This window comes from Calidris pugnax, unplaced genomic scaffold, assembly GCF_001431845.1.
Source record: "Calidris pugnax isolate Ruff unplaced genomic scaffold, ASM143184v1 scaffold63, whole genome shotgun sequence".
Taxonomy (NCBI): Eukaryota; Metazoa; Chordata; class Aves; order Charadriiformes; family Scolopacidae; genus Calidris; species Calidris pugnax.
Genome location: NW_015090852.1, coordinates 2,135,262 through 2,162,380, shown reverse-complemented (window position 1 = coordinate 2,162,380; position 27,119 = coordinate 2,135,262). Strand labels below are relative to the sequence as shown.

The 27,119-nt window shown below is 54.5% G+C and overlaps 1 protein-coding gene across 2 annotated transcripts in view; it reads right to left on the bottom strand.

The window, feature by feature from the left end:
• The window catches only part of CACNA1E (calcium channel, voltage-dependent, R type, alpha 1E subunit), a 189,671-nt gene that overhangs the window by 104,644 nt on the left and 57,908 nt on the right, over positions 1–27,119 (bottom strand). For both annotated transcript variants that reach the window (XM_014943403.1, XM_014943404.1), the window contains exons 3-9: positions 26,806–27,072; positions 17,647–17,752; positions 17,174–17,215; positions 16,994–17,091; positions 4,681–4,784; positions 3,679–3,831; positions 3,235–3,416 (exon numbers count right to left, since the gene is read on the bottom strand). In XM_014943403.1, coding sequence (XP_014798889.1) covers positions 3,235–3,416; positions 3,679–3,831; positions 4,681–4,784; positions 16,994–17,091; positions 17,174–17,215; positions 17,647–17,752; positions 26,806–27,072 — 952 coding nt within the window. The remainder of the gene's footprint in view (positions 1–3,234; positions 3,417–3,678; positions 3,832–4,680; positions 4,785–16,993; positions 17,092–17,173; positions 17,216–17,646; positions 17,753–26,805; positions 27,073–27,119) is intronic.

Genomic DNA, 27,119 nt, shown 5'->3' with positions numbered 1-27,119 from the left:
TTTTTTTTTTTTTTTTAACCTCTGCTGTGATTTCTGCCTACCAAGACAGCACGGCACGCAGGCAAGGCTGATAAAAACAAGGCAAAAGGCGAGCACATCCATGAAATGCCACACGTGGAAAGTACCACAGGGCCAATTAGCTTCTCGTGAAGCTACCTACAAATTCCAGGAGCGCGCTCCTAGACCCAGTAAAATTGTGGCAAAATGGATCTTAAGAATCACGATACGGTTACACGGGGGAATTCTAGAGTAAGCAATTTTCTCGAGGTACGGCTCAAGCGGTTTTCTCGCCATCTCCACCTCCTCTGCAAGGCTGCGGCGTCAACCTGCAAGGACGCAGCCTCCCACCACTGTGCTCTGGTGGGAAAGCAGAGAGCCCCCCACCAATCTACCCAAACCTGAGGCACGTGCTGGGCAAGGTCCATGCTGGTTTGTAGTGGGAGCCTGCTCTGTTTTGCTGCTCCGAATGATGGAAGGTGATGGCAGAGCATCCCAGTGGCTTTTGACCCCTGCCCAACCCCTGAAGACCGCATCCCTCATACATACCCCTGTTTTTCTATTTAAAAAAATATATTAAAAAAGCAGAAGCCCATTTTTCTGCCTCCAGGCTGAGCGTCCATATCTTTTGCAACCTCAAGGCACCCTGTGAGACAGCCCCTGTCCCCGGGGAGGGCGGGAGGTGCAGCCTGGCAGTGCTGGGAACAGTGGCCGTCCCTCGCCGCCTCCCAGAGTGAATCAGCAGCATTTTACCATACCAAGGCCTCAACCCTCATTCAATTAAAAGCCAAATCAGGTCCCTAATCCTTTCCATTATAGGTAAATAATAGCCGGTTCTTTGCAAAGGAGCAGGAATGGGAGGCACCTTACGGTCCCAGCCATCAGGGACACAGTGACTGAGCACCTCTGCCTGGCATTGCCACTGGTGCTGGGAAGAGTATTCAGATACCAGGGCTGTGGTTCCCCAGGTGACCCAGAGAGCTCCTAATTTAGTGGCTATGCTGGTAAACAGGGGATCCTACAGAGCAGGCCCTGCAGAGCATGGTTATCAGTGCTCCCAACAGCATCTCCCATCTTTTCCCTCCCAGTAAGGTCTAGATGGTGGATCAGCACATCCCAGATAGCAAATGGATCAGCTCCAGCCTTCCCAGTAAGGACACCCTAAATGGCAAGAAAACAGAATCTTTTAGGAACTCCTGGTACAAACCTTCAAGGTTGATCAGACCATAAATTGGCCATCTATGTAGCTCACCAGCTCTTTGCACACCACAACTGGACCACCAGCATGGGCTGCTGCTTGCTGCAGATGCCAAAGGACGGAGAGGAGAGGACATGGAGAGCACTGATGGAGTCAGCCTCTGGCTTTTGGAGACAGCCAGTCATTAATACAAGAGAGAAGGTTCAGGGCAGTTTGCTGGTGCCAGGCGTGGGCAGTGCTGGGCACGCACGGGCTGTGGCATAGCAGAGTGAGCAGGCAGGAGTTGCCCAGCCCTGTTCAAAGCAGGGGAACCACACCACCAGGCAGGAAAAAATCACCTTTCCCACTATACTCAATTATGCCTGGCCAACAAGCGTTGTAGTTAAATCTCTAATCCCATTGATACACCAGAATCATCCAAGAAATGTTCTTTTTTTTCAGTTTGAACTCCCAGGTGGTTCAATCCTGCCTAAATCCCTCACCGAAGCAGGGAGATCTTGACAGCGCCATCTCCTTTAGAACAAGAGGGAATGGCTTCAAGATACAACAGGGTAGGTTTAGACTAGACATCAGAGTGGTCAGACACTGGAATAGGCTGTCCAGGGAGGTGGTTGAGTCACCATCCCTGAATGAGTTGAAGAGTCGGTTAGATGTGGTGTTGGGGGATATGGTTTAGGGGACAACTTTGTAGAGCATGGTTGATGGTTGGACTCGATGATCCCAAGGGTCTTTTCCAACCTGAATGATTCTATGATTGTAAGGAAAGCCAAATCCTCATGGCATGGTTAAACCCTTGATATGAACTCTCCCCTTTCTACCCTAGTCTGGGTTTCATGGTCCATCTTCCACCGTACACCAGCCTGCACTCCCAGAAGGACCCTGGCATGGACCAAGCAGGAGAGGGACCCCAAGGCTGGCAGCACAGTGCCCTCGCCTGGGGTTAAAAACCAGCGTTTCTGCTCACAACCAAGTAACTCTCAGAGCGTGTTTCCCCACCGCAAGCCATCCAATTTGCCTCCCGCAGAGCGATGCCACTCTGCCACTCTCCAGGCACTATGGGAACCAGGATATAAAAACATTCCCGGTGCAATGACGCCAAAATTGATGCTGAAATTAGGCTGGGAACAGAACTGGCATGGTTGTTTCTAGCCCATAAACTACAATTTATGTATATGGCCAACCGCCCACAAATATATTGCACTTTTTGATCGCCTGTAGCTTTTCTCCTGCTTCCAGCTTTGCCCCCAAGTTGCCCCCTGGGCACCTCAAAGGCTCGGGCACCGGCAAATTCAAGCAGCCTCAAACCACAGGAACCCAGCCCAGTCATTCCCTCCTTCATCAGCACCAACAGATATTTGCAGCACAAATACCAAAGATCTCAGCTCCCTGTCGGACACCGAAATGCTGCCCCTGACCCAGGGAGAGGGTCTGAGCCCAGCTCTGAGGCTTCTCAAGGCCACCACAGGGCTGCAGGCACATCCGCCACCTGGTCCACAGGGAGAGCAGATGCACAGTGACCAGAAACCGTGTCCACTCTTACAGAGCTGCCCTGGGGAGTGCAAGAGGAAGAGGAGGGAAGGAAGGATGCCTCCCCAGGGACAGCCCTCAAGCAGGAGGTTTGCTGCAGTCTATGCCCACAAGGCTTTACTCTCTGCAAAGTGCCCAGAAACTGTGTCCACTCTTACAGAGCTGCCCTGGGGAGTGCAAGAGGAAGAGGAGGGAAGGAAGGATGTCTCCCCAGGGACAGCCCTCAAGCAGGAGGTTTGCTGCAGTCTATGCCCACAAGGCTTTACTCTCTGCAACGAGTTGCACAGCCAGCCCAGAGATGGGGGACAAGTCCTTAGAGCTCCCTTTGCCCAGAGACACATACCACACACCTCTCTATCCCCCATCTCCTGCCCAAACGGGAAGGAGTGACCCCATCCCCATCACAAAGGAAACTCAGGATCTTATTGGTTTCCAGCACACAAAAATACTGGCTCTGACTCCCCACCCCCATTCCCAGCTGCCCAAAGAGACCCCAGAGCAGGGCTACTCACGTTGTACAGGACTGTGGTCCACCCTTCCATGGTGATGCACTGGAAGACGGTCAACACAGCAAAGAGGATGTTGTCGAACTGCGTGATCCCGTCGTTGGGACCGATCCACTCCCGGCATTCGTAGCCCGGGGGGCAACCCTGCACCCCGCAGGGATGAGGGGGGTCCAGCTCCTCTAGTTCACCTGAGAGCAGAGAGCCAAAGGAGGCAGAGGTAAGAGAGAGGCAGGGGACTGGTGAGGCAAAGAGCCTGAATGTCTCCAGTCTAAATCTGTTCCCCTCCAGCTTGAAGCCATTGCCCCTCGTCCTGTCACTGCAGGCCTTTGTAAACAGGCTCTCCCCAGCCTGTTCTTCTCAACCCTGGGCTTCCCACGACAGCAACATGTGCTGGTCCTAGCTGTTTTCCACCCGCGGGATGCAAAGGGGGTGCAGAGCCCTTCTCCCCACCTGAATTGTTTGTGTAGCAGGCTCGGTGCAGCTTCCCACTGTAGAACTCCAGGCCGATGATGGCAAACATGAGGATAGCAAAAAAGAGCAGCAAGCCAATCTGGAGGAGAGGCACCATGGCCTTCATGATGGATTTCAGCACGATCTGCAGACCTGGGAGGGGAGAGAAAGAGCACAGCTCAGGCACAGCGATGCAACTCCCCTGCCTGGGGCACGTCCATCCCACCTCTGGCAAGAGGAGGACAGTGAACAAAGAGGACAGATGGTCATCAGACAGATGCAAGAGGCCAGCACAGCCTGGACCATCCCTTTGGGCAGCTGAGGATCACAGAGGAAAGCACCATCCCAGGTAGAATAGGGTGGGACAAGCTGCAGAGCAAGACTCCGGGAGGACTGGTTTCTGGATCTGGCCCCCCCTCTGATGTCCTGTCTGTCCTTGTCCCACCTGGACATGGTGGGACATGGTCTGTGCAGCTCTGTCCCCTTTGCTGCCCCCAAGGCATGGACCCAGCACACCACCCAGCTGGTGCCCAGGGCAGGAAGGATGGGAGGACCGGTGCTGGCAGCAGCCTAGTTTCTTTATTTATCCCCGTGCCAGCAGATGAAATCTTGCAAAAAAGAAACAACAAAAAAAAAGAAAACTCCCCTGAATAAACCTCAGTCCTGAAAGGATCCACCCACTGCCTTCTGGCCAGGGAAGCAGAGCCGCTGGTGGGTCCTGGTGAGCCGCTGAGCTCAGCCTTCTACCAGCACAGAATAGGCTGGGTGGGGGAAAATGCCACCCAGGGACACCAAACACTGCCATCCAGGAGTCCCCTCCCCTACAGGCTGCCCAAGGGCTGGCTGGGAAAATGGCACGTGAGATCCCTGCTCCGTGGAAAGGTTTGTCCCCCTCCTTCCCTGATTGCACCCCACATCTCTGAGGTGGCACGAGGAACCCCTCTCTACTGTGAAGGACCTCGGGGATAGACATGGACACCCTGAGAGGAGCATCCAACTTACTGGGAATGCCCGAGACAAGCTTCAGAGGTCTGAGCACGCGCACGGCCCGCAGCGTCCGCAGGTCCACATGAGTGTTGAAGTGTGTCCCAGCGGTGGCAAGGATGCTGTGGGCAGACAGGGAGAAAGCAGAGTTAGCCCAGGCAAAGCCCTCAGCCCAAAAGCCACGTTCTCACTCCAGGCTAAGGGAAGCCACGAGGACGACCGTGTCCCTAGGTAGGTACAGAGATTCAATGCCTCCTAAAGCCCACATGCCAGTGAGCCCCATTTGATTCTGGCACCAAAGCTCACAGGCCACTATGGTCAGCCAAAGCCACCCAGCCCTGGCAGCCCCACATGAATGCCCCCCACATGCCAGGGTGGCTGGGGACAGCCCCATGCCACAGTGCTGGCCATCACCCATGCCGTGAAAACACACTCTGGGGTCTCAACACTGCCAACACTGTGCTCATCACGGCTGCATGGGTTTAACCTCCCTTCCAGGGTGGTGGCACATGGACCAGAGATGGTGCCCCAGAGATGGGGGTTGTTCCCCTGATGGTCACCCGTGCTTCTCTGGCAGCACCTACAGCCATCAGCTGCTCTGGCTTTTTCCACACATGGAGCTTCCTTAGAGTCCTACCTCTGGGATTGCTGAGAAGGAGCTGAGAACCTTACATGCATTCAAAAATCTACAGTAATGAAAGTTTGATGACCTTGGAAGGCAACCAGCAGGCACAGGAAGGACTCCAGAGATTTTCTTTTAAAACACAAAGATTTTTTTTCAAGCCCTTCTCTGGAAAACAAACTGGGGCAGAAGGGAGCTGGTGCACACCAAGTCCGGTAGTGGAAATACTCGGGGGGAATGAGATGCTGCAGCTCGGGGATGCCAGCAGAGCCACAGGAGCACAGACAGCAGTGCCAGAGCTTGTGGACTCCTCTCCCATCCAGGCTCAGCCCCCAGGTGCTGGGCGAGGAGGAAGAGGGGGAGCTGCAGTAGAAGCGCAGGGGACGGGAGAGGAGGGGATGGGGAGGAGAGCGGGACAGAAGGAGGCAGCAAACCTCAGGGTTGTTTGCAGCAATCCAAAAAACCGAGGGAAATTGGGTCATTGTTCCACTAATTCATCTAATTACAGGCCAGAACAGCTCTCTGGCGCGCTGAGCAATTAGCACTCTTTCTCTCCCCCTCTCCCCGAGGTACGGCAGGTACCAAACCTGCCCCTCCAGAAAGGCGGCTGGGTTTCCTAGGATACCCCAGCCTCAGAAATGCTCTCACATCAGCAAACCAGGTTGTTTCAACTCTTTTTCCTAGCCTCCTCCTCCTCCCTGCCCCAGCACAAGTGGTCAGCTGCAAAGCCTGGCTCCAGCACCAGTTGGGATGCATCACTCCAGCATCACCCACAAATCCCCATATCAGGCTGCTCATGCCCAATAGATGTGGGCCTCTTGTAGCGTTGGTGGCACCTTCCCTTTCACCCCGTCCCCCTTCAGCATGGTCCCTGTGTCCCAGCCCGTGACCAGCCCCCACTAACCACGGGGCTGTCAGGAGAGCAGAAAAGGGGTTTAAGTAAGTCAGGAGCACCCAGAGGCTGGGGAGAGCTGCCTCGTTAAATTGGTTATGAGATCAAAATCAGTAAGTATGATAAAGCACGGCCACTCATCAGCAGCACGTGGGAGAGAGAATAGCACGGGGACTTTCATCTCTTTCATGCAACCTGCCAGCGAGAGCAAACCCAGTGCTTCCCAAAATACCAGCGCAGAGGACATGCTGCACCCAACGCTGCTTTGGAGACCCCGAGACCCTCCTTCAGCTTTTGCTCCTCACGTCCCAGTGCCTGGTGTCCAACCAGCCTCCCAAAGGGACGGGGGAAAGGCACTTGAAGCCCCTGTGCTGACTCCAGCCAAGGCTGAGCATCTCCAGGAGACCAGGGATGTTCCCAGGTTGGACGCGGGCTCCAGCCCTTCTGCAAGGTCAGCTGGAAGGCTTCTGACAGCAGACCGGGATCGACAGCTCTGTCCTACCACCACGGAGCGGTACGAAGAGTGGTCCTACACAACCGGGCGGAGTGATGGAGGTGGAGCCACCAGTGCTCCCAGCCCCACCACACATCTCCTCCCCCAGGGCAGGACCATCACTGGTTGCCCATTGCGGCGGAGGGGAGCAGAGCACCCTGGCTGCAAAGTCCTCCGCTAACCCAGATTTGTTTGAAGGGCTCGGGAGCCGTCCCGCCGAGCCTTCAGGCAAGGTTCAGGCGATTCCAGGGCACTACTTCCCTGCGCTCTAAATTAGCTGCTAAGAATGGGACTCCTCTGTGGCAAGGTGACATGCTCCTTGTCCTCGCTGGGGGACAAGGGACATCACGAGCTCTTTTGGGAGGAGGTTTGGACAGATCACCAGAGCGAGGTGGTTGCTCTGGAGACATGTCTCTTGACCGACAACAAAAAGATGACCCAGAGCTACAAAATAGGTGCCTGGGCATCCTTTAGCAGGCACAGCTGTGGCTCCCAGCAAGGGTGGATGCTCTGGGAGCACCCACTGTTGGAGCTGCTCCTGGGAAACTCATCCACCGCAGAGCACCAAGGCATAACCAGAGTCTCTGAGGAGGGTCTGAGCCCCCCTAGACCACCTTTAGACCAATTGAGGTGGATGAATAAAGCCAAGCAAGCTTCCAGGCATGCAAGGATGGCTTCTGTCTGCCCTTCCCAAGCCTTTCAGCGGCTCTAAATAACAGACATCACCTCTCCCTGACAGCCAGGCTTCACTAGTACGCACAGACACCACCACCACGTTACTGCTAATAATAAATTCAATGCTTAAAACACACCCTCCTGCTTTGGACTTCAGCATCTCACCTGTTAATTGCTTATTAACCCTCTAAACATGCCTTTTTTTCTTTTTTTTTCTCTAATCTTCAGAGAGCCACCCATATCACCCAGCATGATCCATTTCTGATTTATTTCCTGATACATGTTGGGGTTTCTTACAGCTCCTCAGGAGGGACAGCACAGAGATGGGACTCGGGCTACGACAGACCTTTGTGCTGACACAGGGTGGCAGCTCCGTTATCTGTAGAACAATTTAAACCCTTTTTGAACATTTACAATATCCACGTCTGATGTGCTAATAATTATTCTTTATTTTTAGGCAAGGACCCAAACTAAAATTACATCTCACCATCCAAGTTATTTGAAAAAGCTGCCAGATTGGGCTATAAAAATCCCAATGAGCTCATGCTTTTCATCATATGTACCGGAGAAAAAAAGAAGAAGGGAAAAAAAAAAAAAAGTGAAGGCGTTTTTATAGGTCACCCAGGCAAAGGGGTTAGTTTTACTTCTTCACAGGAAAGGGGGAAGAGACTTCAGGTGGAGAAAAGAGCAGAGAGGAGCTATTGGAAGAATGCAAATGAGAGAGGAGGCAGGATGGGAAATATATGCTAATCCCCAAAGTATAATTGAATAGTGAGCAATCACCGGCAGACAAAAACATGCTTTCTGAGAAAAAAAAAAAAAAAAAAAAATCCAATGCTTTGTGTTTGCAACGGGGATGATTATTTTATTTTATTTATTTTTACAGGCTGTGGAGCGGAGGGTGAGCTCCTGCTGGGCCAAGCAGCACCTGCAGGCTCTGGGGCCGGCGGAGAGATGCTCAGCCCTCGGGCGCCGCTCCAGCTCCCAGCAGCTGAGCAAAGCGCACGCCCTCGCTTCCAGCTGAAGACCTGCACCTATGGATTGCTTTCCCCAGGGGAGGGGGGCACAAAAAAAAAAAAAAAAAAGAGAAAAAAAGAGAATAATCCCATTTAAAATGACACTCTGCTCTTTGGGACTTGGAATAAAGCATGAGCGATGCTCAATGACCCTGACACACACAGCCAGACCCAGACCCTGACACACCCAAATTGGGGTGCTATCACACACTACAGCATCCCCTGTGCATCACATCCCATCCCCATCGTCCCACCATGAGTGGCACCAACAACCCTGAAGCCTCAACTCTTGGGGACAGCACGCACAGCTCGGGGCAAGCTGCTAAGGGCTTCACACCGAGGACCCCAAGTAAAGTCTGAGCACCCCAACAGTCACTCTCGATTCATCCCCCCCAACCCCAAACTGAGCATCCCTCGACCATTTCCATCATGGACCACTGCAGCAGCACACGCAGACGAGCCATCCTAGCAAAGGGCAGCTCCGGGGTGTACTGGGTGGAGGGAGGGATCGTCTCAGACAGACTAATCTCAGCTCAAAATCTGGGGCAGAGAGGGTTCTGGCTGGCTGGCTGACACGCAAATTAATATTTATAATTAAGTGGAAAGGTCCCTGAAGGCTTGCACTGCCACCTGACTCTACGAGGGAGACTACTTCATAATTAATACACTGGTCAAACGGCTCACGGAAAGTAAGTTACTGATGAATTTACCCCATTCTTGCCCTTTTCTGCAGGTGAATCAACCACTCCTCTCTCTGCAGACAGCATCAGGAGTAGCAGGATGGACTCTAGGCTCTTGGGCCCAAACCCCACTCGAGGGTCAGCAGGATCAGGTCGCCCACGCTGAGGATGTCCCAGCAGAGTGCAGTGGTCCTTCTTTGGGGGTGCCGAGGGACCAGGTCCAAGTCCTGCCCTTGGCACAGTTCAGAGCAACCTTAGAGCCTCCATCATCTTTGTTTTCTCTTTCTAGGTTTTGGGGCCGTGACACAAGTGGATTGCAAAACTGCAAAGCTGCTGATCCTGTCTCTCCTGGCAGCTTTGAGAGCCCTGAACTGGGCACCACCGACTCCCTGCAAGGTGTGATGAGGGTGAACACAAAAATCTGCCTTCACTAGCCTTCAATCTGGGGGAAATGAAATGATGGCCCAAGGTCACCTCTTCCTGGAGAGGACCCCAGGATTTTGTGCATAGAAGGAGCATCCCCTCTGCACTCCACGAGCTGGCCAAACCCCATGCCTCCTTCCTGCCTCCAGCCCCTGCACTGTCACTCGATGGAGGCAGGATTTAGCAGGGCAAGAAGATGTTGGTGAAACTGCTTCCACAAATGGGACCTGATGGAAACCTAAAGTCATTGCCAGGAGGCTGGAGTGGTGGCCCCAAAAAGAGAAACCCAGAACAGGCGGCCAAGTACCATAGCAAGGAGTGTCTGAACTCACACCAAAGGAGAGGTCCAAGGTCTCAGAAATATTTATCCAAGCCAAGGTGATGCCACCTCCCCATGTGAGGATGTGGTAAAAAATAACCCCTCTCCCCTTCCCTCACGCCAGGCTTTTACCCCACAACCCCTCTCCTGGAGTGAGGTCACAGAATCACAGAATCTTCTAGGTTGGAAGGGACCTTAAAGATCATCTTGTCCAACCGTCAACCTAACTGACAAAAATAGACACCCACACAACAAACAAGGAGCATCATCACTAAACCATATCTCCCAGCACTACATCAACCCGTCTTTTGAACACCTCCAGGGATGGTGCCTCAACCACCTCCCTGGGCAGCCCATTCCAATGGCTGAGAACCCTTTCAGTGAAAAAATTTTTCCTAATATCCAGCCTGAACCTATGTGTCCACGGCAGCACAAAGAAATGGCACATAAGGACTTTGTGGCTTGGCCCAAGGCTTTACCCCGAGGAGGATGAGGGCTTCACCCTGGATCTGGGAGCTCTGCAAGGTTGTCGGGGCTGTGGAAGGAGCCCCTGAGGATCACGAGGGGTGTCTGGGAGGGGATGCAATGCTGATGCCCCCCCGGGACGAGCAGCCACGTGGGAGGGACTGACTCACTCCATGGTGCAGCGGCTGCAGGAAACCAGCCACCCGGGAAGAGGAGCTGGGAAGGATGGGGCAAAGCGTGTGAGCAGCCCCAGGGCTGGATCCTGCACCCAGAGAAGGTGGGGTGCCTGTCTCCCCCAAAGCCAGAGCCGTGGGTCTCCCTGTTCAGGGGTCACCCCATGTCCTGCCACCACCTGTACCCCAGAGCCTTTTCCCTCACCTATCCCACCCCCTTGCCAGGCTGGGGGAACATTGCTGCCCTTTGTGTGAGGTGCCCATGTCAGGCACGTCCCATCACCGTGGCATATGGCACATGAATCATTCACAAAGCTGGGGAATTAATTATTCATCCAAACGAAAGACCAAACACTTTACTAATTGTCCTGGAAGGAAAGAGCTGGGAAGGGGGTGGGAGATGGGGCAGACATCAGGTTGGAGACCGGCACCATTCATGAAAAGAAAGGACGGGTAAAAAAAAAAAAGGTCTTGTCTGGTGTGATCAAAGCATTGCTCCACTTTTGGATTTGGGGCTGTTTCTTTACAGGTTTACCCTATTACTGCTTGCAACGGTACAAGACTCCAGCAGAATAATCCTGTCGGGATGTTGCACTTGGACTCTGATTTAATGCTTGTTCTCCAAGCCTTGTATCCACTCCCCCAAAACTTCCTTGCCTGGAGATGCGCCATGCTCACTTGGTTAGGGAATTGCAGGTGTCAGAGCTGTGGCAAGAGCCCGTTCCCAGCCTGGGTGTGCACATGCACATGTGTGTGCTCTCAAACGTGCACGGGGTGCCAGGCACGCTGCTGGGTGCTGGCATCCCAAACCACAAGGAGATGGAGCCTATGAATATTCCTGCACAGAGCTTCTGCTGGCGCCCATTGAAGGTCTCACCCCTCTCCATCTCTGGACCTCCGAGACCAAAAAAGACCACCTAAGACACACGGAACTTGCGTTGTGTGAAGTTCACTAAATCACAGAATCACATAATCACAGAATCTTCTAGGTTGGAAGGGACCTTAAAGATCATCTTGTCCAACCGTCAACCTCACTGACAAAAATAGACACCCACACAACAAACAAGGAGCATCATCACTAAACCATACCTCCCAGCACTACATCAACCTGTCTTTTGAACACCTCCAGGGATGGTGCCTCAACCACCTCCCTGGGCAGCCCATTCCAATGGCTGATGACCCTTTCAGTGAAAAAATTTTTCCTAATATCCAGCCTGAACCTCCCCTGGCGCAACTTGAGGCCATTTCCTCTTGTCCTGTCGCCTGTGACTTGAGAAAAGAGACCGGCCCCCATCTCTCTACCCCCTCCTTTCAGGTAGTTGTAGAGAGCAAAGCACCCTCATGTCTGCCATGGGGGATACCAGGGGAATTACAAATAGGGCAGTGGGCACTTTCCAGGACAGTCATCCCAAAATCTAGGCAGTGCCACACCGTGCAACAGCCTGCCCTCCTCGTCCCCATGCTCATGTTGTAACCCTGCAGAAGAGGAAAGCAGCCTCCTAGGAACTGCTCTCTAGTTGTAGAGAGCAAAGCACCCTCATGTCTGCCATGGGGGATACCAGGGGAATTACAAATAGGGCAGTGGGCACTTTCCAGGACAGTCATCCCAAAATCTAGGCAGTGCCACACCGTGCAACAGCCTGCCCTCCTCGTCCCCATGCTCATGTCGTGACCCTGCAGAAGAGGAAAGCAGCCTCCTAGGAACCACTCTCTCCTGCTTCACCCCAGCCACAGCTGAAAAAACAGGGCACGAGAGTGCGGAGGATTTCACCAGGAGGTCAGAGGAACAGGCTTGTGATCACCGCTGGCCTTTGGAGGGAGAGGACTTGGGTTTTCAGGCCACCTGGGCTTGGAGAACCAGGCACGGGGTGGTGTCCCTCCGGTTGGCTCCGGGTTTGCAGAAGGCATGGCAGGCACCCCCGGCCATCCTTCATTCCTGCCTTCCCTTGGCCACGCTCCACCCCACAAAACCCCTTAATGAAAACCACAGCGCCCAAGGGCTTCACAAAAGGCATCCAGGTGTAGCGGCTGCTATTAAAACCTCCAAAAAAACCCTGACGCCAGCTCTTCCCTTTCAGTGACCCCAGCGTATTTCCCCTGGCTTTATAGCGGCTGCTTCCCCGGCTCCTGAGCAGCGCAGCTTCACAAGGGCCTTTTCATTTCCATTTGGATTTTTTTCCCCCCGTTGTTAGAAGTGTTTCCCCGCCCCTTCACCTCTCACATAACGTGTTATTGTATTACCACTGCAACTGCTATAAAAAAAGCCAGCACAGTGCTATGATGATGCTCAGGCTCTGGAGTGTGTGAAGCACACACCCACCTGGATATTTTCAGAGGGAGTTTAACCCTTCTTTTTCCATGAGCTCCTTCAAATACAACGTTGGACAAGGCGGGCTGCTGTAGGGTCCTCGTTCTCTTTTCACGATGCTAACAGCACCCGGGGAACACAGAGCTGATGCTCCAGTTGCTGATGGCTGAAGTTCCTTCAACCTCTCCCCCTTGAGACCACCAGATAAGAGGTCACCAAGGTCCCGCTGCCCCTTCTGACCAGTTTTCCCTGTTTTGGTCCAGGATACGCAGTGTCGAGCAAGTCACAAGTCCAGCTTGCACCCAGCCAGCTCTGGTTCGTGCATGGGCAAGGTGAGGACCCCCAAACCCCAGGAGAAACACAGACTTTCCCCTCCCCAGCTCTGCCTCAGAACTCACGAAGGTATTTCACACACGTTTTTGGAGAAAAATATTTTTAGCTGGGGGAGAACAGGCTGTTTTTTTTTTTTCAGGCAGCAATGATGATGATTTGGAAACCACAGGTTATAAACAGAGCAGGTTTACAAATGTGACTATTAGTTCCCCAGTGGAAGCTTTAGCATCAGGGAGTTTTACGTGGGCGTTGATTTCCACCGAGATGAAAAAAATCGGGATTTATTGACATAAGAAGCAAACACCAGTTGAACCCAAGTCGGTGCCATCCATTCCTCCACAGGGTCCCAGGAGACCACTCACGGTAGCAGCCCCTCATTAGGCTAATTTACACCGGGGAAAGTGTGCCCAGGAAATCCTGCAGCTCGTGGAACCCCAAACACCATGATGCCACCTCACCTAGTGGACACATGGCAAAAAACAAAGTCCAGAAAGGACTTTGTGTCACCCTCAGAGAGACAAAGAACAATGAGTATGATGCCTGGTCCCTCTAGGTCCATTAGGGATGGATCCTGGGGTGAGTTCTGCTCATGTGGATATCCTCTCTGGTCCACCCTCATGGGATGCATCAGCATCCCAACCTGGTCAGCACAGCCCAAGGCGAGCACTACCCTACAACTCTGATGCTCACAGCGTCCCCTCCACCAGAGCCACTGCCTCTAAGTCGTGATGAGATCCCCGTGACCATCAATTCTCCCAAGCTCAACAGTCTCCATCCAGACACTCACATATTAATCAAGCGCAAAGTTTTAGCCCACAAAGATAACCCTGGACCTGACAGTCACCCGCACACATCCTCCGTGCAGACTTCACCACCCGCCTCACGCAACCAACACAGCATGAACCGCCAAGTGCAAACCCTCTCCCGCAAGCTGTTTGTGAGTCATTTGCCAGCCAAGGATTATTTGCTGACGGAATTTGCCAATAATTCAGCAGATCAAACAGGCTAGAGTTTCTTGCAAGGGAGGCACAACCATGGTGTTGCTGAAGAACAGCAGCTTTGTCAGCACCGCAAGAGCCTGAACAGCACAGAGGAGCCCATGACCTGGTCTGGCTGTTTTTCCAGTGATCATACCCAAAACTGCTCCAGAAAGAAGAACTGCAGGTTGCCTCCTCCACCCATCATACAATAGAATTCATAGAATAGAATCATAGAATCGTCTAGGTTGGAAGAGACCTTTGGGATCATCGAGTCCAACCATCTATCCTACTCTACAAAGTCCTCCCCTACACCATGTCCCTTAGCACTGTATCTAAACGGCCCTTAAACACAGCCAGGGATGGTGACTCCACCACCTCCCTGGGCAGCCTGTTCCAATGCCCTATCACTCTTTCGGTGAAAAATTCTTTCCTAATGTTCAATCTAAACCTACCCGGCTGGAGCTTGAAGCCATTCCCTCTCGTTCTGTCACTAATTACCTGTGAGAAGAGACCAGCACCAACCTCTCTACAGTGTCCTTTCACGAAGTTGTAGAGAGTGATGAGGTCTCCCGTCAGCCTCCTCTTCCTCATACTAAACAGTCCCAACTCCCTCAGCTGCTCCTCATACGATTTGTTTTCCACCCCCCTCACCAGCTTCGTCGCCCTCCTCTGCACTCGCTCCAGCACCTCGATATCTCTCTTGTATTGAGGGGCCCAAAACTGGACACAATACTCGAGGTGTGGCCTCACCAGTGCTGAGTACAGGGGCACAATCACCTCCCTACTTCTGCTGGTCACACTATTTTTGATACAAGCCAGAATGCCATTGGCCATTCACCCCAAAAGCCCGGCAAGCCCGGGTGCTGGGGCAAAGCTGGTGGGTACCCAGGCGTTTCTTGAAGAGGGTCTCATCAGGCTGGAGCAAACACTAGGGTGCAAGGGGGGGTGACGGCAGTGAAGCAGACCCTGGAGGGCTGTGCCCTGTAACCGGTGGTGTCGGGGGGACCCGGGCACCTCCCGGCAGGGCGGCCGGCACGGCACTTACAGCCCTTCATGGACAATTGATTCCCTGGCACGGGGCCCGGCGCGGCGCGGCACTGAAAGGAGCTGGCGAGGCTTTTGCGAGTGAGTAATTGCCGAGCGCTGACTCAGCACCGACTCGGTTACAGTCGGCTCCCCCGGAGCCGCGGGGAGGGCAAGGAGAGGTCCGCGGCGAATTCCCCCTCCCAGCCCAGAGCTTCCCCTTGGCCCTGGCCCCAAAGGATGTCCAAGCCAGGAGATGGCCAACGGGCATTTCCCAGCCACCCGCCCGCTCTCTGCACATGCAGTAAGACATCCCCTCTTGCTGCAACCAGGGGTGACGCGTGTCCCACCTTGTCCCCAGAGATGTGACTACCTTTGCCCAGCCCAGAAGCTGTGCCCAGCTGCTCTCCCTGCAGCAGCAAGCCCAGAGTCCTCCCCTGAGAGTCGCTTTGCAGATGCAGAAGAGCCAGGAGCATCCTGTGCAATGGCTGCACTGCCCACTTGCTATCCACCAAGAAGCATCACCCCACCACCAGCACATTGAGACACCCTGCCTTCACAGGCAGAGATGGCCCCACTCCCCAGTGGGGCCACACTGGACCAAGGGAGTCAAAACGTTCTCGATCATGTTCTCAAGCCTTCTCTGAAGCACAGTCCCAACCTGCACCTCTCCACCATGGACAAGCAGCACCCACCACCACACCCCCGGCACACTGGACCAAGGGAGTCAAAACGTTCTCGATCATGTTCTCAAGCCTTCTCTGAAGCACAGTCCCAACCTGCACCTCTCCACCATGGACAAGCAGCACCCACCACCACACCCCCGGCAGCACCACGCTCAGCATCCCCCTTCCTCCTCCAAACACTCAAATGTGTGTCAACTCCCACGTGGTGCCACCACCCTGTAATTCAAGAGACAGGACTATGCAGCAAGCAGTTCAGGAGAGGTTCTAGGTATCTTGCCTGGCTTCCGTGCCTCAGTTTCCCAGCCAGACCTGCAGCTGTTCTCCACCCAGCAGAGCTCATAAAGTGCTTAGAGATCCACAGACACCATCTGTTTGTACACATCAAACCAGCTCCTCTGAACATGGCGTTTCCGTTGGCACGCAAAAACTAATGACCGTAATCCAGGCACCCCTTCCCCAGGACTCCTTGGTGGCTGCAGGCACCCACCTGCCCTCCACACAGCAAGGGGCCAGGGGGTCACCATAGGAAGCTTCTGCTCAAGCCAACTGCCACCATTGGCTAGGACTAGCCCAAATATCCCTGTTCATTTCTATATCACCAGCACAGCCCATCACGCAGCAAGCAGGACCCAAATCTGGGCCACGTCCCCAGCAGGTGACACCATCAGTGACACAACCAGGACCTGTGAAGCTCTGTGCACTAGCACCCCCAGCATCACTGCTACGCACTGGGATGCTGAGTGAGCATCACCTGGGAACAAGGCCCCACCCGGATCTCATTCCTAAACCCCCAGCACCAGACCAAGGCTGGAAAGTGCTTGGGAGGGCAAGAGGAGAAGAGATTTTCTCCCTCCCCATGTAGGGTTTGACCAAAACCTCTCCCAGACCATGTCCAGATGCTTTGCTTATCAGACCATGCTCCTGCTTTGTCCTCACCTCACCCCATGCCCAGATGCGTGACAGATGCCATGCCACCAGCTGAGAAAAGCTAGACATGATGCCTTCAGAGCCAGCTCTCCTCACCCGATGGGGAACCTTGTCCCACCATCATCAGCCCCTAGCAAAGCCAACACAGGAGCTTCCAGTGCAGGGAGCCATCCTCCACTCCCTCAGGATGACAAAACACCACCAACAACAGCAAACCAGGGCCTTGCCCCATGTCCCAGAGCTTATGTCCCCACTGGGACAAGCCTCCATGCCCAGTTGCCCAGCCCCATCAATGGCTCCACACAGTCTGACTCACCCGCTGAGGACCACAATGAAGTCCATGACGTTCCAGCCATTGCGCAGGTACGAACCCTTGTGGAAAACAAATCCCAGAGCCACAATCTTAATCCCAGCCTCAAAGCAGAAAATCCCGGCCATTGCGCAGGTACGAACCCTTGTGGAAAACAAATCCCAGAGCCACAATCTTAATCCCAGCCTCAAAGCAGAAAATCCCGATGAAGTAGGGCTCCGTCTTCTCCTGCCAAAGGGGAATCAGTGATATGGTCAGAGGGGGAGGATGGAGATGGAAAAAACACAGCACCAGCCATTTCACATTGACCCAACTGACATCCCATCCCACCTTCCTCAGTCCTGTCCTCCCCTTTGGGAACTTTCCCCACCATTCCTCAGCCAGCATTAACCTTGGAAACAAGAAGTGGGGGCTACAACCCACTCAAGTTGCCCAGTCCCCCTTCCCTACCCCACTTTTTAAGGGACTTAAACCTTCCTTAACCCTTTCCAGGGAGGAGGAGTATGTGACAGCAACCCCAGGAAGGCAGGAGGGACTCATCCCAGAGGAAATCTCTTACCCTACCCCCTAAAACCAGCAGAAATTGGCTGGTGGGATGGAGTGGCTCCCCGGCGGAACCCCCGACAAAGGGTGGAGAGCGATGGATGCGGGGTACTTACTAATCTCCGTGACATGGGCGTCTTGTCGTCCTCAGGGAGGTGCTGCTCGAGGGCGAGCACGATGCAGTTGGCAATGATGGTTGCCAGGATCATGTACTCGAAGGGAGTGGAGGGGAGTTAAGGAGCAGAGAAGAAGTGGATGATGTCCCCCACCCTGCCAGCCCGCCCCTGCCCACCTCTTGTTCCACCAGCTCATTGACCACCACCGCTGCTTTTGCCACAGGAAAATGCACACACAGAGCCCAGTTTGCACCTCCCGCTGCCCCCAGGCAGGAGGGTGAAGCCTACCTAGTACTGTTACAAATGAGAGGAGTGACAAGAACTGAGAGCCCCCAGGACCTTCCTCACTAGAGATCTGCTGAGCATCATCAACTCCTTCCCAAGGCAATGGGACATTAAACCATGGGCCTTTGCTCAGCTGTAAATTCACTTAGGAGAGCGATACTGCTTATGGTGGAAGCCTAGAAGACAGACACGAGTATGAAAATGGACAACCAGGCTCTGACTAGGTTGGGCTTCATCTGGAAAAGTGCTTGGCATGGTCCCCAGCAGTGTTAGGGAGGCTCCTCTCCAGCATGGCATCCTGGTGGCATGTCTCTGCACACTGTGGCCCAGCTGCTTGCCTTCTCTCTTCCATCACAAAGCAGCAGGAGATGGAGCTTAGAGTGGAGGGTATCAGAGGCTACCAGCAGCCCCAGTCCTAAAGCAACCCCGTGATGGAAGGGACCACCTGTGTGGCCCAAGGAGGACGGGACACCCCTGGTAGGTCCTGGGATTCCAACCTGGATTAGCCCACCCTGTGCCCTGCCTTGGCAAGGTGGATGTGCCCTGGGAACCCAGGGTCCCTTGCCAAGCAACCCCACGGGTGGCAAGATGAGCCCAAGCAGTGCTGGGAGCAGCAGAACACCAGGCTGAGCATTTCCAGCTCGAGACACTGATGGTGCCTGGGTCTGAGCTCCGGTTCAGGCAGGGTTGAAACCCCCTATGGAGTCATCCCAGCTCAGCCACGCTTCAGTGAGGCCCTGAGGGGTAGCAGCACCTTATCAACAGAATCTGGTTGAACCCTTACAAGTATCTGAAATCCCATAGCTGTGTGTAGGGCTTACACATCCTTCTGGAGAAGGATGGAGAAGGAAGCAACCCCACACCAGGACAAGTGGTGGCAGATGCTGGCATCTGAGGACCTGAGTGGGGGAAGGAGGCAGAGGAAAGGGCAGGCTGATGCCCAGGAAAGCACCCCAAACTCAGTTCCCTCCTGCCTTTTGCTTCACAGGGTCTGCCAGGAGCGAGGTGGGGGTGCAGAGTTCCCTCCTCCCGCCTGGCCCACCGCCAAGCCCTGAAAACAAAGCACTTCCAAACGACAGGACGGCCCCATCTTTCCGACTTCCCATCCATCTTTACCACATCATTGCAATAAAAGCCTTATTGTCCTCAATAACAAAATGAGGTGAGACTCATCAGCACGCAGCAGCACACCCCCTTCTCCTCTCCCTCCATGCCAAAAACCCACAGCTATATTACTGTCACCACCAGCCTCAGCGGCCACCCCGGGAAGGAACTGCCACCTTCCCAAGGCTTGTGTCTACGGAAAGGGGATGTAACCCCACCTGAGATGGACTTGCCCATAAAGAAGTCATCATGCTCCTGCTGTCCCAAGCCAGCACAGGGACTAGCACTCTGGCTGGGCTCTTCCCTACCACACTGGGCTTCTCCAGACCCAGCGGTTTCAGGTTTGCACCACTCAGGGCAGAAGGTGCCAAACACCCACCCCATCAGCCCTGGGAAAAGGGATGATTTTCTCTTTCGCAGCCTCTGCTTTTGGCCGACAAAGCCATTGGCAAGAGCATGATGCTTTAAACCAGTGGCCCCGAGCCCATGGGCAAGAGAAGACATCCTCGCGCTGGCCATGAGCATGGGTAAGTGGAAACCATGAATTAACACCAGCAGCAAGGTGGGAGCGGGATTGGGCATCAGAGCAGGTCCCCAGCGAGCTGGCCAGGAGGGGCAGCCAAGGAGAGCCTGCAGGAGCCGGGATGGATTTAGCCCTGCAGGGAGAAGAGCCAAGGAAGATTCAGCCAAGGCATTTAAAAGGCCACTCAGTGAAATTAATGGTTGCTAACTTAAAGGGAAACCAAGAGAGACCACTGCAGAGCTCACTGCTGTGGGCTCAGACCTCAATGCCAGCTGGGCACGAATCACGAGCAGCTCCCCACGCTTGTGGGGGGAGCCAGACCCCAAAAGTTTTCATCTGAGGCTTCATACAAGTGAGGATTTCCTTGAACGGCTCCTGCAAAAGCCACACACTTTCTCTGCTTCCCACCTCTGGCGATACACACTTGAGCTAAAACCCAGGCTGCGACGCTTGGCCCGGAGCCATCGGCCTATTTGGGGTCTTTTGGTTTCATTTTCCTGAAAGTCTGGGAGCAATTAGCACAGGCTGACAAGAAAAAGAGTGCGTTAGCGGGGCGGCGCAGCCAGCTCCCCAGGCACTAGGCACATTTGCCTAGATGAGAAGTGTGGGAACAGCGCGGCGAGTCCTTCCTTCTGTCCGCCCCAGCACGGCTAACCCTGCCCAGCATCCTCCCCACCATGCGTTCAGCACTGCCTCCTCCCTCTGCTACCTGTTTAGAAAGGCCTGCAGTGACAGGACGAGGGGCAATGGCTTCAAGCTGGAGGGGAACAGATTTAGACTGGAGATTAGGAGAGGGTTCTTCACTGTGAGGGTGGTGGAGCACTGGAACTGGTTGCCCAGGGAGGTGGTTGAGGCCCCATCCCTGGAGATATTCAAGGAGAGGCTGGATGAGGCCCTGGGCAACCTGGTCTAGTTGGGGGTGTCCCTGCTGACTGTGGGGGGGTCGGACTAGATGACCTTTGGAGGTCCCTTCCGGCCTGGGCAATTCTATGATTCTATGATTCTATTCCCAGGGGGGGAAACACCCAGGTAGGAAAATTCCCAAATTTTCCCAAAGCTAGAGGCGTGGGGAGCCCTGCCCCAGCAGTGGCTGGGGGGGTTCAAGACATCCTCTAATGGCCCCGGTTTGCCCCCGTATTTCCTTGCTGGCTCCAACATCTGGCTCAGCTGTCTAAGGACAGTGCACATCTGTCACAGCCCCAGCACGGGACTGCATCCCTGCTACACCTCCGGCAAGCACACGCCGTGTGGGTCAGCAGATATTAAGTCTAAGAGAAATAGGGCAATCACCACCCTAAGCGGTGACCTAAGCATGAGGTGACACTCCAAACCCCACCGGCCCACTTTTCTTAGGTCTCAAGCCTGGGTTCTCACATCTGGAGCTGGGTGAGAGCTCCAAGGCACCAAAGCACATGGAAACAAGCCCCTCTGGCTCCAGCTGTGCCAGGTTTTGAGAGGCCAAGGGTAAGAAAACCCTCCCCAACATCTGGCTGAATGGGGGGAAATTTTATCCACACGTTTGACTTCTTCCAAGCAAGCACCCTCCCAGCTCAAGGCTGGAGCCCACTGGACATGCTCTGTCACTCCTTTGTTTCCTCTCTCATTAGATGTCTAATTACACAACCTTCCAGCTACCCAAAACGCAGAGTAGCACTTGCCTCCCTCCAAGCCCAGTAATGAAAGCCCATCTCCCTCCAGTCTTCTCCTCCTCCTTCGTCTGGCTTCTCCTGGAGGATCATTAGGGAGCTGATAAAAATAGGTTTTCTTATTGATTTATCTCCTTTACCCAATGCTCTCTCCCCTGCACCGTTGACTTGTTTCCTTAGCAACTCGGCCGATCCCAGAGCACGCCACACCTGCAGCTCCACGCTTCTGTCCCGGTGCATTTGAGGTGGGGAAGGTGCCCCCAGGCCATGCAGATGTCCCCTCCAGACCCCAGCCCACCCAGAGCATTCACTGCAGGCTAACCCCATGCCTGGAGCTGAGGCACCTTGGCAGGTCTGGCAGAAGGAGGCAGGGAGCACCAGGGAGATGTCCAGCCACTGATGATTCCACCAGTGTCCAGCTCTGACTCTCCTCTTCACCTCACTCCCTCCCCAGCCAGGAGCCAAAACCAACCCACCCAGAACATCTATATTGCTACGGCAGGGAGTGTGTCCAGCTCTAAGCCCTGAAGATGGATTTATGGTACTGATGGCACATAGATGCAACCTCCCCGAGAGGCTGTGTGAAAGCCAAATCCTTCCCTGGATGTGGACAAGGGTGAGGAGCTGTGGGGAGCCCCCCTCCATCTTTCCACTTTGGTGATCATGCCTCCTCCCTGCCACTGGGCAGGCAAGTGGGGAAGGAATAGAAGAGCCAGAGGAGTGAGGCCACTTGGGCATCTCCAAAAGGGCTCTTGAGGAAGCCTGACTCAGAGGGGAAGCCTACCTCAGAGAGCCAACGAGAAGACCAGCAACGATTTAACCCCTTTCTCTGTCTGTATCACACAGCCCAGCCCCAACATCTCCTGGAAACTTAACTCTCCATTTCCCACCACTCCCCAGGCTTTTCCCTCAGGACCTACTGCCCTGAGGGACTTTCCCTGCTTGCCAGGTGTCAGTGAGAGGGAGTTTCAGCTCCTACATCTGTCGACTTCGTCTCGCTGGTCCCAACTCCACCATTGCTGCCTGCCTCCACACAGACCTTCTCACACCCCTTCCACCCAAAGCAGGACAGGAACAAAGACACATCTCAACATCCAGTCCCTAGGATGCTCCAACCCTCCTCCTCTTGGCTCCACACCCCAGCAGGAGAGCGAGCACCTCCTCTCCAAGGCTGCTTTCCAAGAGAAACCCAAAATGCCAAATGGAGCGAAGACTGAACAGAGCAAAGTCCTACTTCAACTCTGGGGTTCCCCAGCCCTACAGCACCTCCCTGGCTTGTCCCCTATGTGGGATCTTCCCACATAGGAAGGTGGGCTCTCAAACAGCTGTAGAGCCACAGCCCCTCATAGCTGCCCCCATCCCTGTGCTCCACCACCCAGAGCTCCCAAGCCCACCCGTGCTTTGTTGGGGTTGACAGAAATGGATGTCCGGAGGGACAAGGTGCCAAGAGAACCCCAAATGCCAACCTTTGGATGTGAGCCAGCTCCAAACAGCAGCAAAACAGGCTCAGGAGAGCGAGCATGGGCTTGGAGCCGTCCTCGTATCTCTGCACAGCTCCAGGGGAAGCACCCAGGTGCTCAGCCTGCCCTGGACCTCACGACACGGACCTGCCTCAACCGGGGGATGCTCCTCTTGCTACCCGCAGCCATAGGCATTGCCGCTTTTGGCTCCAAAACGTGGCAGCCTGGTCTCTGCCAGGGGCTTAACCGAAGGCAGCATCATCCAAGGAGGGGGTCGGGGCTGAGCTGCCCACGCTGCTGTCACTCCCGTAGGGACACGGGGTGCCTGCCTGCCACGTGCAAACAGCTCCGTGGAGAAGCATCTCCTTCTCCCCCACCTCACCCTGCGCTTAAAAACTGGGAATCAAATCCCTCTCTCCTTTTTTTTATTTTTTTTTTTAACAAAAAAGAACCACATCATGTGATTTTCCTGCCTTAACATCAGTTTTTTAACTTTGGGTTGCCACAGCAACAGGATGCAACTTGGCGTCACCATGACAACAGCTGCCTCTGTTTAAATTCACCATCTGACAGGCAGCCTCGCTCTCTCCGGCTGTCAAAAAAGATGGACCTGCCATTACACCTACTCGCCCCTCCCCAAAAAAACCATTTTTTAAAATCTGATGAATGAAGGGCACGGAAAACAGCCTTGGAGGAAAAAAAAAAAATCTCCTCCGTTCACAGAATAGCCCAGGTTGCTACTAGAAATAGAGCTGAAAAAAAAAAAAAAAAAAAAAAAGAAGAAAAAAAAAAAAGAAAAAAAAGAGAAAGGGAAAAAAAGAGATGTTCTTGGGTAGTGGAAGGAGGGAGGTGCTCAAGGACGGCACGCCATGGTGCAGCTCTTCCTGCAAGGAGGCAAGACCTGCCAAAAACTTGGTTGGGCAAAAGCGAAGGTGGAGAAGATGCTTGCTTAGATGTGGCATAACACTACCAGGGTCCCCAAGGGGCAGCACCCACATAGCATTAGAGGTGTCCGGGTAAAAGGGACTGATCACGAGCAAAATGTAAGCACACATGGGTGTGTATCCCATGGAGCAAAATCCCTGTGTGTGTTGGACCAGGGACCAACCTGTACCAGGGCTTTGCAGACACCCTGGCTGCTCTTGGCCAGCCCAACACCAGATCTGGTCCTCAAAAAGGCTGAGATAAGAGAAAGCCCTTACTGCAGGGAACAGAAAGTTCCCCAGAGGGCTGATGGACATCCCTCTCCCCTCCCAAACCAGGAGGACAGGTACAGTGGCCGCTGTGCACCTATAGCCAGAGGCTATCCTTGGGGACATAGCCAGAGCTACACAATGTCATCTGGCCTTTCTGGAGCGGGAGAGGGATCTTATCCAGGTCAAATGTGATTAAGCGGACGAAGAACTGAGCAGATATAGATGAGTTGCAGCCCATCTCATGTGCTAACTGAATTGCAGCTTTCCAGGCAGCCAAACAAATGAAATCAGGGCTAAAGGCCTGGCCATCAGCAGAAGGAGAACAGGCAGGACAAGGCTTTGTTTCCGAAGGAGAAGAGGAGTAGATGTTCCTACAGCCGAACCAGCAGCTGCCTCACATTTTGAGCAGGACCAGTAAAAAGAGCAGCTGCAGCAAAGGTAAAGCACTGGGCTTTCCAGCAAGGACTCGTCTTTCCACAAAGCCGCATCCCAATCCCAGTTGCTCATATTTCTCCTCCTTCCCCTCCATGCATCATCCCTATTTACACTGGGAAGCCAAACTGCAGAGGCTGCTGGTTATAATTATACAGTTACCCAGCAGATATACAGGCCTGAATCACCAGTTATTTTTAGCCCTATTACCTAGTCAACTGGAGCTGGATGAAGAAGAGCCTCCACTCCTCCCTGCACTCCACCCCAGCCCCCTTGGCTTCCCTTGGTGCCATGCGCACTCCGACCTGCAGCTCCAGGAACCAGACCATCTCCCTCCCGAGGCCAGCAGCCCTCACTGATTATGGCCAAAAATTCAATGTTCACCTCTCCAAACCACCCTCGCCCAGGAGAGATGCCATGGGGCTCCAGGCCAGGCAGCTGAGATGCTCACAGGTTTTCCCTGGCCCTACCGAAAGGCAGCGGCTGCGTGTGCCAGGCTACAACTACAAGGATGGAAACAACCTGCCTGGCTAACGTCACCAAACTCATCACCAAAACACTTTGTCCACCCCCAAGCCCTCAAGAGCTCAACCAGAGCCGAGAAGCTCTGGGGTGGATGAGTTTCCTGGAAAGAAATGGCAGCTAGGCAGGCTATGGCCAGGGATGCTCAGCTCCTGCACCTGGAGCACGCCCGTTCCCAGCACTCACATACGTCACTTACTTCTGGAAAAAAAAAAATATTAAAAAAAAAAAAAAGCCCATCTCCCTCATCCATTGCAAATTCCAAGAAAAAATAACGTTGGGGAGTTTTTAACCGCGCCAGCGGTGAAACTCCAGTCTCTAGGAAACAGCGGCTGCCTGGAGATGAGACATCACACCGCGCCGCACCAGCACGGGACCCCAGCCCACGCCGGGAGCGCTGGGCCAGCAGCAGCACCCCAGCTCCTTCTTGCTTTAAATGAAAGCCAAAGGGGTGAGGGCCACCCCACACCACACTGGAAAAGCACGTGAATGATTTGGCGTATCCTGGAAAAGCAGGCAGGCTGGCCTGGCCGCTGCCCTGCAGGGCTCTGAGCTGAGCTGCCGCCTTCCCATCCTTGCTACCGCACCGATGCTCCTGCAGCCACCCACCCAGCAGAGGCAGATTTAGGGATACCATGGGGAGCACAGCCCCCTCGAGCTGTCCCTTCACCCCCAGGTCACCTCCCCAACCCTGGGGGCTTTGTGGCTCTACAGCTCCTGCCTGGTGGAGTCTCCACCTGACGCGTTGGAGCTGCAAGGGGACTATTTTCCCAACGATGCTGAGCAGGGTGGGTGACCTGTCCTGCATCCCTGGGCCTCGCTGGAGGGTTTCCTCGAGGTACCTGTTGCACCAGACCAAGGCATTGCTGCTTGGCACATGGACAAGCTCTCCTGCGCCCGCCAGAGGAGCCGGCAAGTTAACCAACAAGTTGCAGGGAGAGAAAGCAGCAGCGGCAAGAGCTGCATGTAATCACCACTGCAGAACACGGCACAGGGAGGATCCTAAAGCCAAAGCATGCCCATACTGAAGTTTTCAGGTCCAGGTCCTCGGTGAGGACAAAGCCCAGGAGGGGTCTCAGGAGGCAGGGTGCTGAAGCCAGGCTGATGGGGAGCTGCATGCTGAGGTGCTGGGCACTGGCCAGGGAGCCTGGGGGCATCCGCAGGGAGGGTGGGAGGGGAGAGAAGAGGATGGGGGTGAATGAAAGGATGGAGGAGGAGGGGAAGGAGCGGGGGGATCTGCATCCCCCACCCAGCTCTAGGAGTAGGGTCCCTGGGATAAACCTCAGTCCCCTGCGCCAGCTCCCCAATGGGCCGTGGGGCACAGCCAGAGGTTTTCAGCATTTTCCTCCTCTGCTGCAGGGAGGGGGCAACCGGTTCCCAGAGCCACCGTGGGGGGACCAGGGGCTGCAGGGTGAGGATGGCTGTGCCCCTGCCAGATGTGATGAGCCACAAAAGGGGGCACATGCAGGCAAGCACAGGAGGAGACAAAGCCACCGCTCAGCAGGGACTGGGGATTTGTGAGCTCCCAGAGGTCCACCCTCAACAGGATGGGCAGCTCTAGGTGGGGTGGGGTGGCAAAACTACAGCCAGACATCGAGACATAGAGGAAAGGCCATAACCCTGCCCCAGCCACACACACCAACAGATCACCCTAAAGCATGCAGGGTTGAACCAGGATCAGTGCCCCCCTCCTGGCCAGCACAGGGGGCATCCAAATCCAAGCCTAAGGAGGGTCTGGGGGGCTCCCCCCAGGAAGAAGGGACTCAGCCCCCCCACCAGGCACCAAGCAGAGCACAGGAGGGGAAGCAGCAACAGGGCGAGGAGAACATCCCTTGGGGACCTGGGAACGGGGCACCCCTCTCCACATGCTGAAGAAGAGCAGAAGGCAGGTGCTTACCTGCCAGCTAGTGCCACATGCACGTGTCCTGGGCGGCCACCAAGGCAAATCCAGGGAGCAAGGGGGGGGCTTGCAGGGGGCGCAGAAAGGATATGGCCAGTCGATGAGCTTCTTGGCGTATTTCCTTACTATGTTCTCTTCCCCAAAGAGGAAGAGCGATCTGTTGACGGTGAAGCAGTTCTGTCGGACGGGGATAGGGTTGTACAGAGCCATAGTCCGGGCTCTCTGCGCTTTGGTTTGCTTGAAGCCTCCCGGGGTCCCTCCAGGAGGGGCAGGAGGTCCTTGCCGGCTCCTGTTTTGGTCGGAGCCCCCATCTCCAGAGCCCAGCCTGCCGGCCACCGCCTCCCCAAAACGAGCCATCCTGGAAGAAAACACACAGGTGAGCCGGAGCAGCACCACCGAGGCCGG